This window comes from Dermacentor albipictus, chromosome 1 (assembly GCF_038994185.2).
Source record: "Dermacentor albipictus isolate Rhodes 1998 colony chromosome 1, USDA_Dalb.pri_finalv2, whole genome shotgun sequence".
NCBI lineage: Eukaryota > Metazoa > Arthropoda > Arachnida > Ixodida > Ixodidae > Dermacentor > Dermacentor albipictus.
This window is the reverse complement of record NC_091821.1, coordinates 505,769,890-505,784,453: the sequence shown is the minus strand read 5'-3', so window position 1 is coordinate 505,784,453 and position 14,564 is coordinate 505,769,890. Positions and strand designations below refer to the sequence as shown.

Genomic DNA, 14,564 nt, shown 5'->3' with positions numbered 1-14,564 from the left:
TCATCTAAGTGAGACGGGTGTCGTCCGCCATTTTATTCCAACTTCTTCCTTCTCACTTCTCCCCTAGCACCTTCCTTCGTCTTCTTTCATGCGTCCAGCGCAGACCGCTTCAATATATATACATACACACATGCGCTGGCTGTTCACAAATCTACGTAACGCAGCGGTCAAACAATCTAGTTTCCGATTTATAGAGCACGATAGATGTATCACTAATGCCATTTGTACCTTTCTTTTTTATATAGTAGGCTTCCATCAGCTGACGTGCTGTTTGAAATCTACTCCTGCCAAGAATCCTAATCTCAGAAAACCGTGGTTTGCACAAGCAGGCGTTGCAGTGCGCAGGCAAATGTGCCACGCCATCTTTCATTAGATTTAGTTCGTGTACCCTGGCTCGTTCATTTATGCAGCGTCCAGCCTGTCCTATATAGGACTTGCCGCACTCAAGGGGAATTTCATACACCACGCCTGTAGCGCATCTCCCGTAGGACGTGCTATGCTTCTTGCCACAGCCTTGCGAACCGGTCTCCTCACGTGTGGTTTTCGAACAGAGTCGACCCAGTTTGACAGGGGCAGAAAAGGCAATGGGTACACCATACTGGCCTGCCGCCTTCTTGAGGTTATGGGAAACCTTATGAACGTAAGGAATCACTGCAGGTCTTGCGGTTCTGGCTCTATCTTCCTCCTTTGTGGCGCTGGTACCTTTAACTTTCCGTAAAAGGCTTTCGGCGACTGAGGTCACCAATGAGTCAGGGAACCGTGCTTCTTTCAGTCGCTTAATATGATTATTGAACGAGGCCTGCATCATGTGTTTACACGATTTTTCGAGGGCAGACTCCAGGCAGAGCATAGCAATTCCACGCTTGACAATTTTAGAATGGCATGAACTATACGGCAGCAACCCTTTCTTGGCACGTGGGAAATATTGCCAACAGGCTTGTCCATCATGGAAGGTTAATCTTAAATCTAAAGATTGCAGGGTGTTACGCTGTGGCACTTCATGCATAAACGAAAGCCCTTTACCATTGTCCCTAAAAATGTTTAAAATATCATCGCAGCGCTTCAATGAGCCTTGTCTGTTAAAAAGGATTAAAAAGTCGTCCATGTATCTAAAAACCTTTAAAATGTTTAAAGTGCTGTCCCGTTTAAAAGCTTCTTCAAGCAGGCGGTCAACACTAGATAAGAATATGTTGCACAGCAGCAGCGGAATACACGAGCCAATGCAAATGCCGCGTTTTTGCAAGAAAAGATGTTTGTCAAAGGAAATAAAGGTACTGCTAAGATAGGCTTCCAATAATGTTAAAAAGTCCTAAAGCGTAACACCAGCTGTATTTTGAAAAGCTATGATGCCGATTTCTTCTATGCACATCTTTACAGCAACAAAAAGTGCATCATGTGGAATTGAATAAAACAGATCCTCAACATCCACAGAAAACGCATTGCCTAAGGGTTGTTTGTTTCCTAGAAACTGCACTATGTCTTGTGAATTGCCTGACGAGAAAGGATCATTTACTTTAACAGTTTTTAGCACTTTTAGAATGTGCCTACTAAGCAACAACTGCCATGTGCCACGTTCGCTCACGATGCTCCGAAACGGCACATTGGACTTGTGCGTCTTTGCACTGAAAAATATGTTTAGCGCTGTAGCTCTCAGATTGTTAATATCTTTGGCCAACTTGTCCAGGTTGAATGCCTTACATAACCTGACAACTTTGCTCTTAACCTTTGATTCAAATTTCTTAATCTGTACAAAGTTTTTGTTTACAGCCTCTGCGGCTTTCTCATTGTACATTCCTCTAGGAAGTACCACAAAACACCCCTCTTTGTCTGCTTCCAAAATAGCTAGGTTATGATCTCTGCAAAACGTAGCAGTCTTCCGCATAACAGCAGCATCACGACTTGACCTACACCCTGAAATGCTATTTTTTCTAGACTGTCCACACTATCAAGCAAACATCTTTCTTTGTCCTCCTGGGGAGCTTTCTTAGCCACATTTCTGTTAAGCTAGTTCATGCACAGGAACGCCGGGCTCGGTGCTGTACTTAGGTCCTTTCGTGAGAAGATTTGTGGCATCCTCAGGAATGCTGGCATTTCCCAGCAGCACCAGGCTGTTCGTTGCTACTGTTGTCTTCGTTCCATCATAGGCTTTGCGGAGCTGTCCTGGGGCTTGGTTCCACCAGTACTCTGTCATATGATGGACGACGCGCCTAGACGTCTTCAGCTTCCTCTCTGCTAGCCAAGCAGCATCTTTGTTAAAATGAACTATACGAAGCCAATCATTAAGCAAACGTAAGACTGTAAGAACCGTAAGACCTGCAGTGATTCCTTATATTCATAAGGTTTCCCATAACCTCAAGAAGGTGGCAGGCCGGTATGGTGTACCCATTGCCTTTTCTGCCCCTGTCAAACTGGGTCGACTCTGTTCGAAAACCACACGCGAGGAGACCGGTTCGCAAGGCTGTGGCAAGAAGCATAGCACCTCCTACGGGAGATGCGCTACAGGCGTGGTGTATGAAATTCCCTTTGAGTGCGGCAAGTCCTATATAGGACAGACTGGACGCTGCATAAATGAACGAGCCAGGGAACACGAACTAAATCTAATGAAAGATGGCGTGGCACATTTGCCTGCGCACTGCCAGGCCTGCTTGTGCAAACCACGGATTTCTGAGATTAGGATTCTTGGCAGGAGTAGATTTCAAACAGCACGTGAGCTGATGGAAGCCTACTATATAAAAAAAGAAAGGTACAAATTGCATTAGTGATACATCTATCGTGCTCTATAAATCGGAAACTAGATTGTTTGACCGCTGGGTTACGTAGATTTGTGAACAGCCAACGCATGCGTGTATGTATATATATTATCGGGTCACAGCCCAAAATAAATCAGTTGGAAGTGCTGTCCGTGTTGTCTTTATGTGTCTTTCTTTTGCGAGTGTTCAATTCTGGCAAAAAACGTGTCTTCTCGTAATCAATGAAAGCTATATATAAGGAAGCAAGGTTTGAGTACGGGCTAGTTGGTATTCCATGGTATCAATCGTCACTTACAGCGCATACATAGACGGAGGACAAAAAAGGACAACGTAGACAAGCGCTGTCTATGTCGTCCCTTTTGTCCTCCGTCTATGTATGCGCTGTAAGTAACGATTGATACTATATATAAGGGTTGGGTATATTCCGCACATTTCTCTATCACCTAACTAATATTGTGAATATGGTCTATAGCTGAGTAGCCTTTACGGAATCCTGCCTGGTCCTTTGGTTGACTGAAGTCTAAGGTGTTCCTAATTTTATTTGCAATAACCTTAGTAAATACTTTGTAGGCAACGGACAGTAAGCTGATCGGTCTATAATTTTTCAAGTCTTTGGCGTCCCCTTTCTTATGGATTAGGATTATGTTAGCATTCGTCCAAGATTCCGGTACGCTCGATGTCATGAGGCATTGCGTATACAGGGTGGCCAGTTTTTCTAGAACAATCTGCCCACCATCAGACATCAGTCAGACACCCTATTAAAACGTCACTAAAACTAGCACGCGACATTGCTCCACAGAGCTACCAGCATGTTGTAAAACAGAAAAGTGCCCATTTCGACAGCGCATGCTGTTACATCACTTGTTACCTGCCCACATCGTGCCGATCGCTGCGACTCAGCGACGGTAGGACCAGCTTGTTGGAATCCAGGTGTGGAGAGCTCATGACGTCGCGACGGTCGCTGAGTGACGAAATTCACTGTGTCACTGAATGAAAATCGCACTATGTAAAACAGCCTACAGCTGGCAGCGGAGTGAAGAGGAGGCTGTGCCGAGTACGCCGAGGCGGGTCGGCCCGCGGGCTGTTTCTATGTTCACAGCGTGGGGTGAAGTCCGCTGAAGGCAGCCAATAACACAGTGGCAACTGCGCGCACTGCACACTCCGGAGTGGAAACGGTCGTAAACTGGCAATCTCTCTCGCGTCTCACTGCTCGTGAGGCTCATACTCTGTACTGTATCCAACGTTCCCGTGAAGCTGGTTTTGCAAAGTTTGCGTACAACTTCCAGAATTAGCTGTTACCAACCTGGCGAAGAAGAAAACCCATAATGACATCCGGGACTTCTTCCATCGTGAATAAATTTCCAAAAATGAGTTTCTGGCTCTTTAACATGCCAATTTCATTGGTTTTTGGTAATATGAATTTCGTGCAATCCGAATATTCTACGCGGCCCGTGGAGATTCGTATCGCCAAAATTTTACTGTATATAGCTCTTAAGTAACCTAATGGTGCTAGTTGTCTGAGAGCGCTCGGCAAGTGGTAAAATACGAATTTGCAACTATCGATAGCGGGCTATGGATAGGAATACGTGCACACAGGAAAGTGTTAAGCTGTGAGCAACAAGTTGCATCATGTGTTCTTGGTTTTTTTGAAGTGTTTGCCAAAAAGAATTTGTACGTTCCCATAAAGTGCTTTTTCTGCTATGCACTTTTTCTGTCTGCGATAGGGCCAAAAGCCATGCAAGGTGGGCTCTCCTTCCCAGCCTGTGCCAGCAGGCAGCCCCCGAGTGCATCGTCCTAAGGCCAGACTCTCCTTCATCCGACCATCTGCACCAGACCACGAAACTTGTGAGACATTGGCAGACACTGATGTGGTACCCAGTTCACAGTCCACCATTGACTCGGCTGACGAAGTAGAAACGGCCAACTCAGGTCAGGATAAGCCACTTGTGGACCACACACTGCAAGATCCACACCCGGACAGCCCCGTTACAGTCTGGCTGCAAGACAAGGAGAGGGGCCGGCTAGTTGCCAGCCAAGAGATGCCGATGTCTCCTGCCAAGAGCAGGCGCCGAAAATGCAGGTCATTACCAACACGTGCACAAAAGGGCGCCCTGAAGAAGAATAAGAAGCATTCCCGGGGGTCGCTGCTTGCTAACGGGCCTATCGGGTGGCAGGATGAAATTTTGGAAGACGGCATCGCTCCGCTTGTAGACGACGATGCAGAAGAACCTACCGACAGCCTGCCAGTGGAGCAGAAGTTACAAGAGTCTGGAGAAGATGGCAACACAGTTAACAGTCACATGGAAGAAGTATGTTCAACACAAGAGTCAGCTGACACTGAAACATACAGCTGCGAGGAGCAACTGGTGGATGAAACTGAGCCTGTGACAAAGGACATCGAAACGTCTCCACACTGCGAGCCTTCAGTGGCATCCTCGGCACTTGTGAACAGTGAGGCAGGCGAGGAGTGCATCCTGCGACTGAGCGAAGGCTCCTCTGCATGTTACAGTGAAAGCACCGAGTGCAGCACCCAGGGAGCCTCATCTCCGGCATCACCAGAGTTTGGTACACCTATTCCAAGCTCTGAAGACATCAACGAAGTGGAATTGGCAGTGGACACCGAAGAGCAAATAGTAGCCCCAGGTTTCACTGAGGTAGAACTTGAGACGAGCGCTCCTGCTGATGACACGTCCTCAGTTGTCTGCATGGTGGCTGAGACTGAAGACGAGGCTGGCGCCGCCATGGAGAGCTCTAAGCCACAGGCGAATACTGCACCTAAGCCCGAAAGCACGCTAGTGCAAGGAAAGGTCGTCAGAGGAGCGCGCAAGCGCAAGCTCCCTTCACAGACAACATCCCCAATCTCCAGCCGCCTTCGGGCCAAGCAAGTAAGTAGAATTAATCTCTACTCATTAACTGCATCTGCATGGGCTCCGGCACATAGAACATGCTTGATTTACTCAGACCACCAGTTCACTGGTTGTTGTTTTATACGAGGCATTAGCAACCAAGTAGTGCATAATTTATATTTCAGCATGTTAGTATCAAAGTCAATTCTCTCCTACTGTGGAACCGCAGTATTGAATTCAATTGTTGACTCATTTTTTTACTACCAATATCTTTTAAAGATTATGTATACTTCCTGCTGTAGTTTAGCAAAGCAATTGTCAGTTGCAGCAGTGATGGCAGCACTCCGCTGATTCCTTGACATTATTAATAGGGGCAAAGTGATATGTCAGAGTTATATGATCAACCAGAAGAAAGTAAGGAATATGCGAAATTTTAACATGGGAAAGATTGAGGAAGCAGTAAAAAATGGCTGTAGCATGAAATCAGTGAAAATAAAACGTGGCATATGACAAGGCAAGATGTATGCACTGAAAGATGGTAATATCATCAACAATTTCGATGATATAGTAAAAAAAGCAGAAGAATCCTATACTGAGCTGTACAGCACCCAGAGCAGCCATGCTACCTTCATTCGAAGTAGTAATGAACAGGATACAGGGGCTCCTTCTATAGCTAACGATGAAGTTAGAAGGGCTTTGCAAGACATGACCCAGGAAAAAGTGGCAGGAGAAGATGGAATAACAGTTGATTTAATCAAAGATGGAGGAGATATCATGCTTGAAAAGCTTGCAGCCCTTTACATGCAATGCCTCACGACTTCAGGTATACCAGAGAGGTGGAAGAATACCAACATTATACTAATTCATTAGAAGGCAGGTGTTAAAGAATTAAAGAATTACATGCCCATTAGCTTACTTCCAGTATTGTATAAGATATTCACCAAGATAATTTCCAATAGAATAAGGGCTACACTTGACTTCAGTCAACCAAGAGAACAGACTGGCTTCAGGAAGTGATACTCTACAATAGATTACATCTATGTCATCAATCAGGTAATCGAGAAATCTGCAGAGTACAATCAGCCTCTCTATATAGCTTTCATAGATTACAAAAAGACATTTGATTCAGTAGAGATACCAGCACTCATCAAGGCATTGCATTATAAAGAAGTACTGGAGGCATATGTGAATATCTTAAGATATATCTATAAAGATTCCATAGCTGCCTTGGTTCTCCGCAAGAAAAGTAGAAAACTTCCTATCAAAAAAGGGGTCATGCAAGGGGACACAATCCCTCCAATGCTATTCACTGCGTGCTTGGTAGAATTATTCAAGCTATTAGACTGGGAAAGCTTAGAACTGAGGATCACCGGTGAATATCTTGGCAACCTTCGGTTTGCAAATGACTTTGTCCTGTCCAGTAACACTGGGGGCGAATTACAACAAAAAATTTAGGACCTTAACCCAGGAAGTGTAAGAGTGGGATTGAAATTTAATGTGCTGAAGAGAAAGATGTTTAATAGCCTGGCAAGGGAACAAAAGTTCAGGATTGCCAGGCAGCCTCCAGAGTCTGCACATGATACATTTATCTAGCTCAATTACTCATGATCACAAGTAATCATGATCATGATTATGAGAAGGAAACTTGCGAAAGAATAAAAATGGGTTGGACGGTATGCGGCAGAGATTGTCAGCTCCTGATTGGAAGCTTACCATTATCATTGAAAAGGAAGGTGTACAATCATTGCATTCTACCAGTGCTAACAAATGGGGCAAAAACTTGAGAGGTTGACAAAGAAGCTTGAGAACAAGTTAGGGACCGCACAAAAAGCGATGGAATGAAGAATGTCAGGCATAGTATTAGGAGACAGGAAGAGAGGGGTGTAGATCAGAGCGCAAATGGGGATAGCCAATATTTTGACATGAAGAGAAATATGGCACTTGGAAGTCCATGTAATGTATAGGGTAGATAAGCGGTGGACTATTAGAGTTACAGAATGAGGGCCAAGGGAAGGGAAGCACATGCAGAAAACTAGGTGGGGTGATGAAATGAGGAAATTTGCAAGTGCAAGTTGGAATCAGCTAGCACAATACGGGGGTAAGTGAAGATTTCAGGGAGAGGCCTACCTCCTGCAGTGAACAAAAATAAAATAGACTGATGATGATGATATGTCAGTGCTACACCTCATGAAAATAGTTGGGCATGGTTGCGAGGTTACAAATAACCTAACTGCTAGCTTTTTGCATGAAATAGTAAAATAAGGCATGCAGACAATTAAGTTCCAAACTTGAATGAAGTAGTAGCGGGTCAAATAATTTAATAAAACTTTCTAATAGCACATTATCAGTGAAAAAGTTGAGTCACTTTAGCATACACTAAAGAGGATGAAGGCGAAAGCCTGCGTGTTCACGAGCCGCGCATTAGATTACTTGACATTTTCATTCGAATGCATTTTACTTAAACCCACAAAAGGTCGTGGGTTTGAATGCCTCGATTGACTCTACCTTGATCAACCTTGCCCTAATTACCACAAAAGGTTGTGGGTTCGACTCAAGACCTTCGCAATGTCAATTGGAATCCAACTTGGACAGGTGGCTGGTTCACCCATGTCTCCAAGTGGGTTCAACTCCCACCGAATGTCATAGCTTCAAGTGCCTTAATTAACTATATATTAATTAGCTTTGTCTTAATTAGCACCGCAGGTCATGCTGACGCTTCTTTACCTCGGCTTCACGCTTTCTTATAAAGAAATTGATGGCCTAATTTGCCCTAATTAACACCAAAGGTTGAGGGTCTTCATTAACTTTACCTTAAATAACACCACAGGTTGTGGGTTTGACTGCCATCAAAGGTCATGGGTACGACTCCTTATGAATTTTGGTGCCATAACGCTGGACTTCGGATTTTTTTACGTACGAGTCATCTAAGGCTTCAGCCTTAATAATTCAAACCATTGGTTAGTCCTAATGGCACACTCTCCAAGAAGGATGTATTGCTGCAGTGCTACAGTCACATCTGCAAAAACTACACCACTTTTTTTTTTTTTAGGAACAATGAAAAAATCGGTTCAAGAAAAGAAATGCTGTCCACACTGGTTACAGTGCATCTGCATACAACATACTCTTGGATATAACAGACCACTCTTTCCACTTTGTTTGGTCCGCCTATATTACCAATGGAACAAATTCCACTTTGAACAGACCTGGCTGTAACAGATTAATGGTAACATCATACACATTTTTGGGTAAATTTATTTCTAGCTGGTGTAAATACAACATACTTTGCTGTGGTGATGCATGTATGTGGCAGTGCACTGCATAATGCTATTTCTGGCCGCATGTGGAATTTGCAAAAATGAACTTTTTCTCAGGAAACGAATACACTAGCGGCAACCTTATGGCAACGGTGGGCTACCCTATGGCCCACAAGAGTTTTCTTGTCAACCACGCAAGTGGCCCACTTCCGTCCACCCTGTCTGTTCAGTGCTTGGTCAAGTGCCGATGGTGCTGCTAGTCCTAATCCACTTCGAAGTGAGGCTGTTAACATAGGGTGCTTTAGAAACAATTGCCAACGATTGCAAAAGGCATTGTTTTGAGAATGCCTTATTTCTCATAGCATCAATTTGCGCAAAAAAGGAGATAGCCAGCTATTTGCGGATCCCAGACATCGAGGTGCCTGATGTGTCAAACCGTCTCGCATGCAATGCACTGGCGGCCAGACGCGGGCTCTGAGTGGAAGTTGCGTCATACCATGGCTCTCGTTTATGCTAGAGATTTGACAGCAGCCGTCGCTTGTTAAGAAAGATGAAATCGAGAAGTTAGTTTATTCTACCAGCCGCTGTTTTGTATGAAAAACAAGCTGTGCAGAATATTTGTGTCGGTGGCGACGCTGTCTGGCGGGGCAGGTGGCTCCCTGCAGTTGTGCCAGCCGTTAGTATTGCCATTATGCGGGCAAACATTCATTTGTAAGCATTCGGAAAGCAAAAGACAGGACACAACTACGGTGTAAACCCATTTACTTTATTTCATTTCATTTATTTAGGCAAGAGTAGGATTTCCTAATGTTCCAAATTACATTTGTTGACACCAATATACAATACACAACAAAAAAATTTCGCTACCAGGTAATACAAGGCAAAAGCATCTCATATGGTTACTTACTTTAATTTCAACATTTTTATGCTTTTTGTGATTGCCTACAATTCAGGCATCGGCATATGCAACGACCGACCTTGGTCGTTGGATTTATCAGTCTGTTGTAACGAACGTCGACTGTGTTATGGTACACAGTGCACTATCATAACAGCTGTTGTGCGCAACAGGCAAATGTAATATTTTCAGCATGGTATAGCAATACTACAGTCAAACCCTGCACTTAAACAGTATTCAGGTACAAAGAAAATTCCATTGTTATAATTGACAATTGCTATAACTGGCTTGCACAAACAAAAATAGGGGGCACAAACATTCAAACATTTTATTTAGACAGAAAGAAGTACAGTTGAAACCATTTAGAGCATTGCTTGTTTTAACAATACTCGGATGTAACAATGAGCAGCTGCTACACCGTCAACTTTTGTGTGTATGCTATGGTAAAATAAACCCTTGCTACTCTGTTGTCATGGTGCATTATTGGCTATAACAATTAAATCTGGCTACTGGGTGTCTGCGTCAAAAAGAAAAGTGAAATCCAGTAAAAGCAAAAAAAAAAATATGAGTCACTTCAGCACATCTGCTTTTGTGCCGTGCACCTTGCAGAGTGCCCTTCTTCGCTGCTCTCTCATTTCCCTTCCACCCCTCTGATGTCGGTGAGTGGATCAAAGGAGGATGGGAGAAGGGCACACGAGGCCAATGATGCGATGTGACAAAGGTGTCCCATGCAGGGTGCCCGACAATTGCTGGAACAGTTGCTATGTGTTTCATGAACTAAAAACGATGAAGCGTGAAGTAGTATGAAAACAAGGAAGAGGACAGGACAAGTGCTTTTGTTCATGTTTCGTACTGTGTCATGCTTTGTATCACTGCCATGCTCAATTTTTTGTTATCATGATACCTACAATGTCAGCACTTACAGCATTATAGCATTTGTGCTGTAATTGAACAATGCTTCATAATGTGCGGTGCAATGGCAGAAACATGCCAATGTTATGAATACTGGGATGTGAACACAATTTTATAATTTTGTGAAAGTGCCTGTTCATTATTCAAAAATTAGATCTTTTATTTGAATCTGGCGCAATTCAATTCGTATTTCATTCATTTTTCATTTGTTCTCAAAAATTGTATTCACACACCTCTGTTCTACAACCAACAGCATTGCTTTCTTTTACAACTTGCCACATTTTCTCAGCAGACAGTCCCCACCACAGCTGACAACTAGCTGCACACACTGCTCCCGGCCGCCATTAGACCGAGGTGTATTAATTCCATGAGCTTCTTGTAGCAGAGTCCATATGTTGCCTGTCTTTGCTTCTGTATGCTGACTTATGAAATTGACATCGTCTACCTTACTTCTATTACCTTTTCAAGCTGCTTCTGTAGAGTAATGAGGGAATGTGATGGATAAGGTGGGAAACATTCGTGGCTTTTTATTAGCCTCCTTGATGAGACTGCTGTTTTCTGTATTCTTGTCCGAAAAAGCCATCTGAATCTGCGTCGCCACATTCTCAGGTGAGGCAAGAACAGGCGCAGCAGGGCTCTCCTCCACCGCCCAATGCCAATGGAGGGAAGCCACCACCACGATGGTCGGGTTCTCCAGCAGCCCTGTCGCGCAGCCGCATCATGCTGGATGCTGCCATGCGTAGCGTGGGTTCATCCCCGAGCCACCGCGCATCCAATGTGCCCCTTGTGCCAGAACCAGCCGACGGTGTCAGCGCTGGTCCTCTGCCCAGTATTCTCAAGCGGCGCCCACCTGCTGAAGAAAGCTCCCCACAGGGATCACCACAAAGGGTCAAGGTGAGCACATTTCGACCAGGGGATGGAAAAATCATCGAATCGGGCATTTTGTGAAAGTTGTTTCCATTCTGTTCATGCTTTCTTGCGTCTTTCTTCTTCACTGCGTATATTGCACCTTCTTTTCTGTTCATTGCACACCTTGCAAGCTGTTGTCATAATTTTAATGCATATATAAGCTTTACACACCTTAAAGCGAACATTTCTTAGGGCTCTGTACAGCCACATAACATCCACAATTAGCAATTTATTGTTCCATTGAATATGCATGATCACTTGCATGGTGTTCTTTGGCCATATCTGGCTCCTGTGCCAATAAACTTCACCTCTGAGGTTGTACCCCATTTTTGTGGATGCTGAGCATGTGAGCTGAAGACTGGCTGTTCTTACCATTGCCATTTCCTCCTCTTGGTGTGGGCTGGTTGCAAATGTCCTGTAGAAATATATCACCCCTAATATACTATGTATGCAAGGAGGCTGTGATGTAGAGTACAATGGGGATCTGCTAATTGCTTGATTCTACATTGTAAGTTGCATCCCTGCCCTCTAATTTTGACATGATGTGTCGCGAGTGAAAAACAGTAGAGCATGCTCATGGGGACGAAGAAAATGACATGCATGCCCACGTAAAGGCTTTAGTTGATTGACTTTATTGTAGGGATGTACTAGTTAAATTTTGGCACCAAATAGAATGTGAATTGAATGCTGAAAGCATTTGAAATCCTTCAAATCCTAAAAAAATTGCGATGGCACTATATCCTACCCAGAGATTTTATTGAAGACATATTTTCTCTATCTCTCTTCAATAGTAAAACCAAGCAGTGTCAAAACACAGCTAAAGATGACTTGGAATGCAAGTGTGTATTTGATCGTAAACTTGAATCGGGGCAGCATGGATGTGTAAGGATTATGCGTGTCATTTACAGATGGAAACGAGTACAGTAAGAGCTTGTTAATTTGACCCTTGTTAATTGAGAAAACTGGACAATATGGGCTCGTCCTCTGGCCTTGGCAGGCATATGCATTATTTAAATGCATCGAACTCTCCTAAATTCGGACAGCTCTTGAAGCGTGGCGAGCACGGAGTGCCACAAATGTGAAATGCGAAAGAGCAAGAAAAGGCACTAGCATTCAACCTAGATGAAGTGACAGAGCACACACTGTCATGGTCATTAGGGGAACAACAAAAACGGCGGATTCCTTCATGCCTATTTGTACTGCCGCACATCACACTACGTTGGCCACTCATGCCTTCAGAATTTCGTGGTTGCCAGCCATGATCGTGTTGATAGCGACCACGGTTTCATCTGTAGTGACTGCGTTGAGCAGTAGCTTTGTTTTGAATTGTTGCAATGTGCATGCAATGTCACAAACACAGCAGAGGCTGGCGAAGATGAAGAGGGGTTCTAGTGCGACCCACATGCTGGATCAAACCTGATGGCTACATTGCGATGGATGGATAATCTAAAAGAACCATATGTTGGGCATGTTAGTATTTCACACTTGTGAAGTTTTGTGAAACTTGTGATAATTTTTGGTATTTTATACTTGTTTCTTGTTAGTTTCACAAGTAAGGACAATCTGTTCGTGACTAGGTCACTGGTGAAAAAATTATGGGGATGTGCACATGGTAGTGAAAAAGATGTCTACACAGTTGAAGAGACAGGTGTCACGCCACAGCTGTTCTGCGAAGTAGGTCACAAGATTTTTTGCCACTGAGGGTGCTAATCAGTCGCAAGATGATGAGAATTACAGCTTCCGCACAGCTTTTGTGCCAAATAGAAGCAGGATTAGTGGATTCGTTGGGTAAATGAAAGCTTGTTAATGTAGTAAGCATGTTTGTTGTTTTTTTGATACCGTCAATGATTTGACATTTGGTTAATTCACTCATTCTTCTCACTCTTGTGCAATCCAAATTACCACAGTTTTATGGTACTTTGAAAACCATTTTGTACACCAGACACTAGCTAACCAGTTTGGTGCCCACCTTTCCATACGTTTGCTGATACAATGGATACTTGGCCACTTGGGGATCGGAGGGAATGAAATGGCACGCTCCACATCCCACATAAGTATGCGTCTCCTGTTGTCGTCAGATTCACTGAACCATACCAAAGTACCTGCTCTGGCGTGCTTCGACCAGAGAATTAGACGAAATGTGTACCAATTGCGAAGCGTATCTGTTGTGTCGCTGGCCAGTGACATGGAGGCTACACCACTTCTGGCTTATGCTAATAACACCCTTTATTCCGGCAAACGTAACTTATATACAAGAGCACTGTGGCGCCATCTGTCGCATGTGACCTGCGTCACGTCGGCACTGCCATCTGTTGCAAAGGCACGACGCTACGTCTAGCCCTCCCTCAACAAGAGAACGCAGGTTATAAGCATACAACCAAGAAACCATCACTGTTTGTGGCAGCCAACTAAATTATTGCACTAACAAATTGATAATAAAGTCACTGGTGACGATTGCCTAATAAAGTCACTGCAATCAGTAAGTTCAACGCTCGGCTGTGGGATCGAGGAGGCAAGCGAACTTCGGCTCGTGGCCTCCAAGATGACACCAGTGCTAGTGCTACCTCGGAAGGCCCGTGCAGTGCGTCACAGGGAGAGGCAGAAGTGAACGCACGGCCTGGACGTGATCCCCGATATCGCAGCGGGGGAATCTCGGAGGCCATGCCCAGCTTAGCCTACCTGCACGGCGTGCCGCGCAGTAGAAGTAAATCCACTGAGCTTTTGCATCGCCACGCTTAGCCACGCAATGTGGCGCGGCTCACGCTGCCAGGCAAGCACTAGAGAGAGGTCGGTGAGGTGTGATGGTGAGTTGCCTCTCGTGCGCAGGCACCGGACGAGTGCCGAACCCTGCGGATAAAGCTACGTACTTGGCACTCAATGGTCGGATATTTTTTGGCTGCAGAGACGAATCTTGTTGGTTCCATCCATTGGCAGGAAAATTTTACTTCATCGAAATGAAGCTTTAAATACATGGATCTCTGTGAGAACTTAAGGGGAA

The 14,564-nt window shown here is 44.4% G+C and overlaps 1 protein-coding gene across 3 annotated transcripts in view; it reads left to right on the top strand.

Annotated features, from left to right (window-relative positions):
- LOC135907566 (telomere-associated protein RIF1-like) overlaps window positions 1–14,564 on the top strand; it is a 307,714-nt gene that overhangs the window by 255,578 nt on the left and 37,572 nt on the right. For all 3 annotated transcript variants that reach the window (XR_010566054.1, XM_065439245.1, XM_065439243.1), the window contains exons 27-28: window positions 4,475–5,635; window positions 11,267–11,551. Coding sequence is in view for 2 of the 3 variants with exons in the window: in XM_065439245.1 (XP_065295317.1) it covers window positions 4,475–5,635; window positions 11,267–11,551 (1,446 nt within the window). In the remaining variant the exon portion in view is untranslated. The remainder of the gene's footprint in view (window positions 1–4,474; window positions 5,636–11,266; window positions 11,552–14,564) is intronic.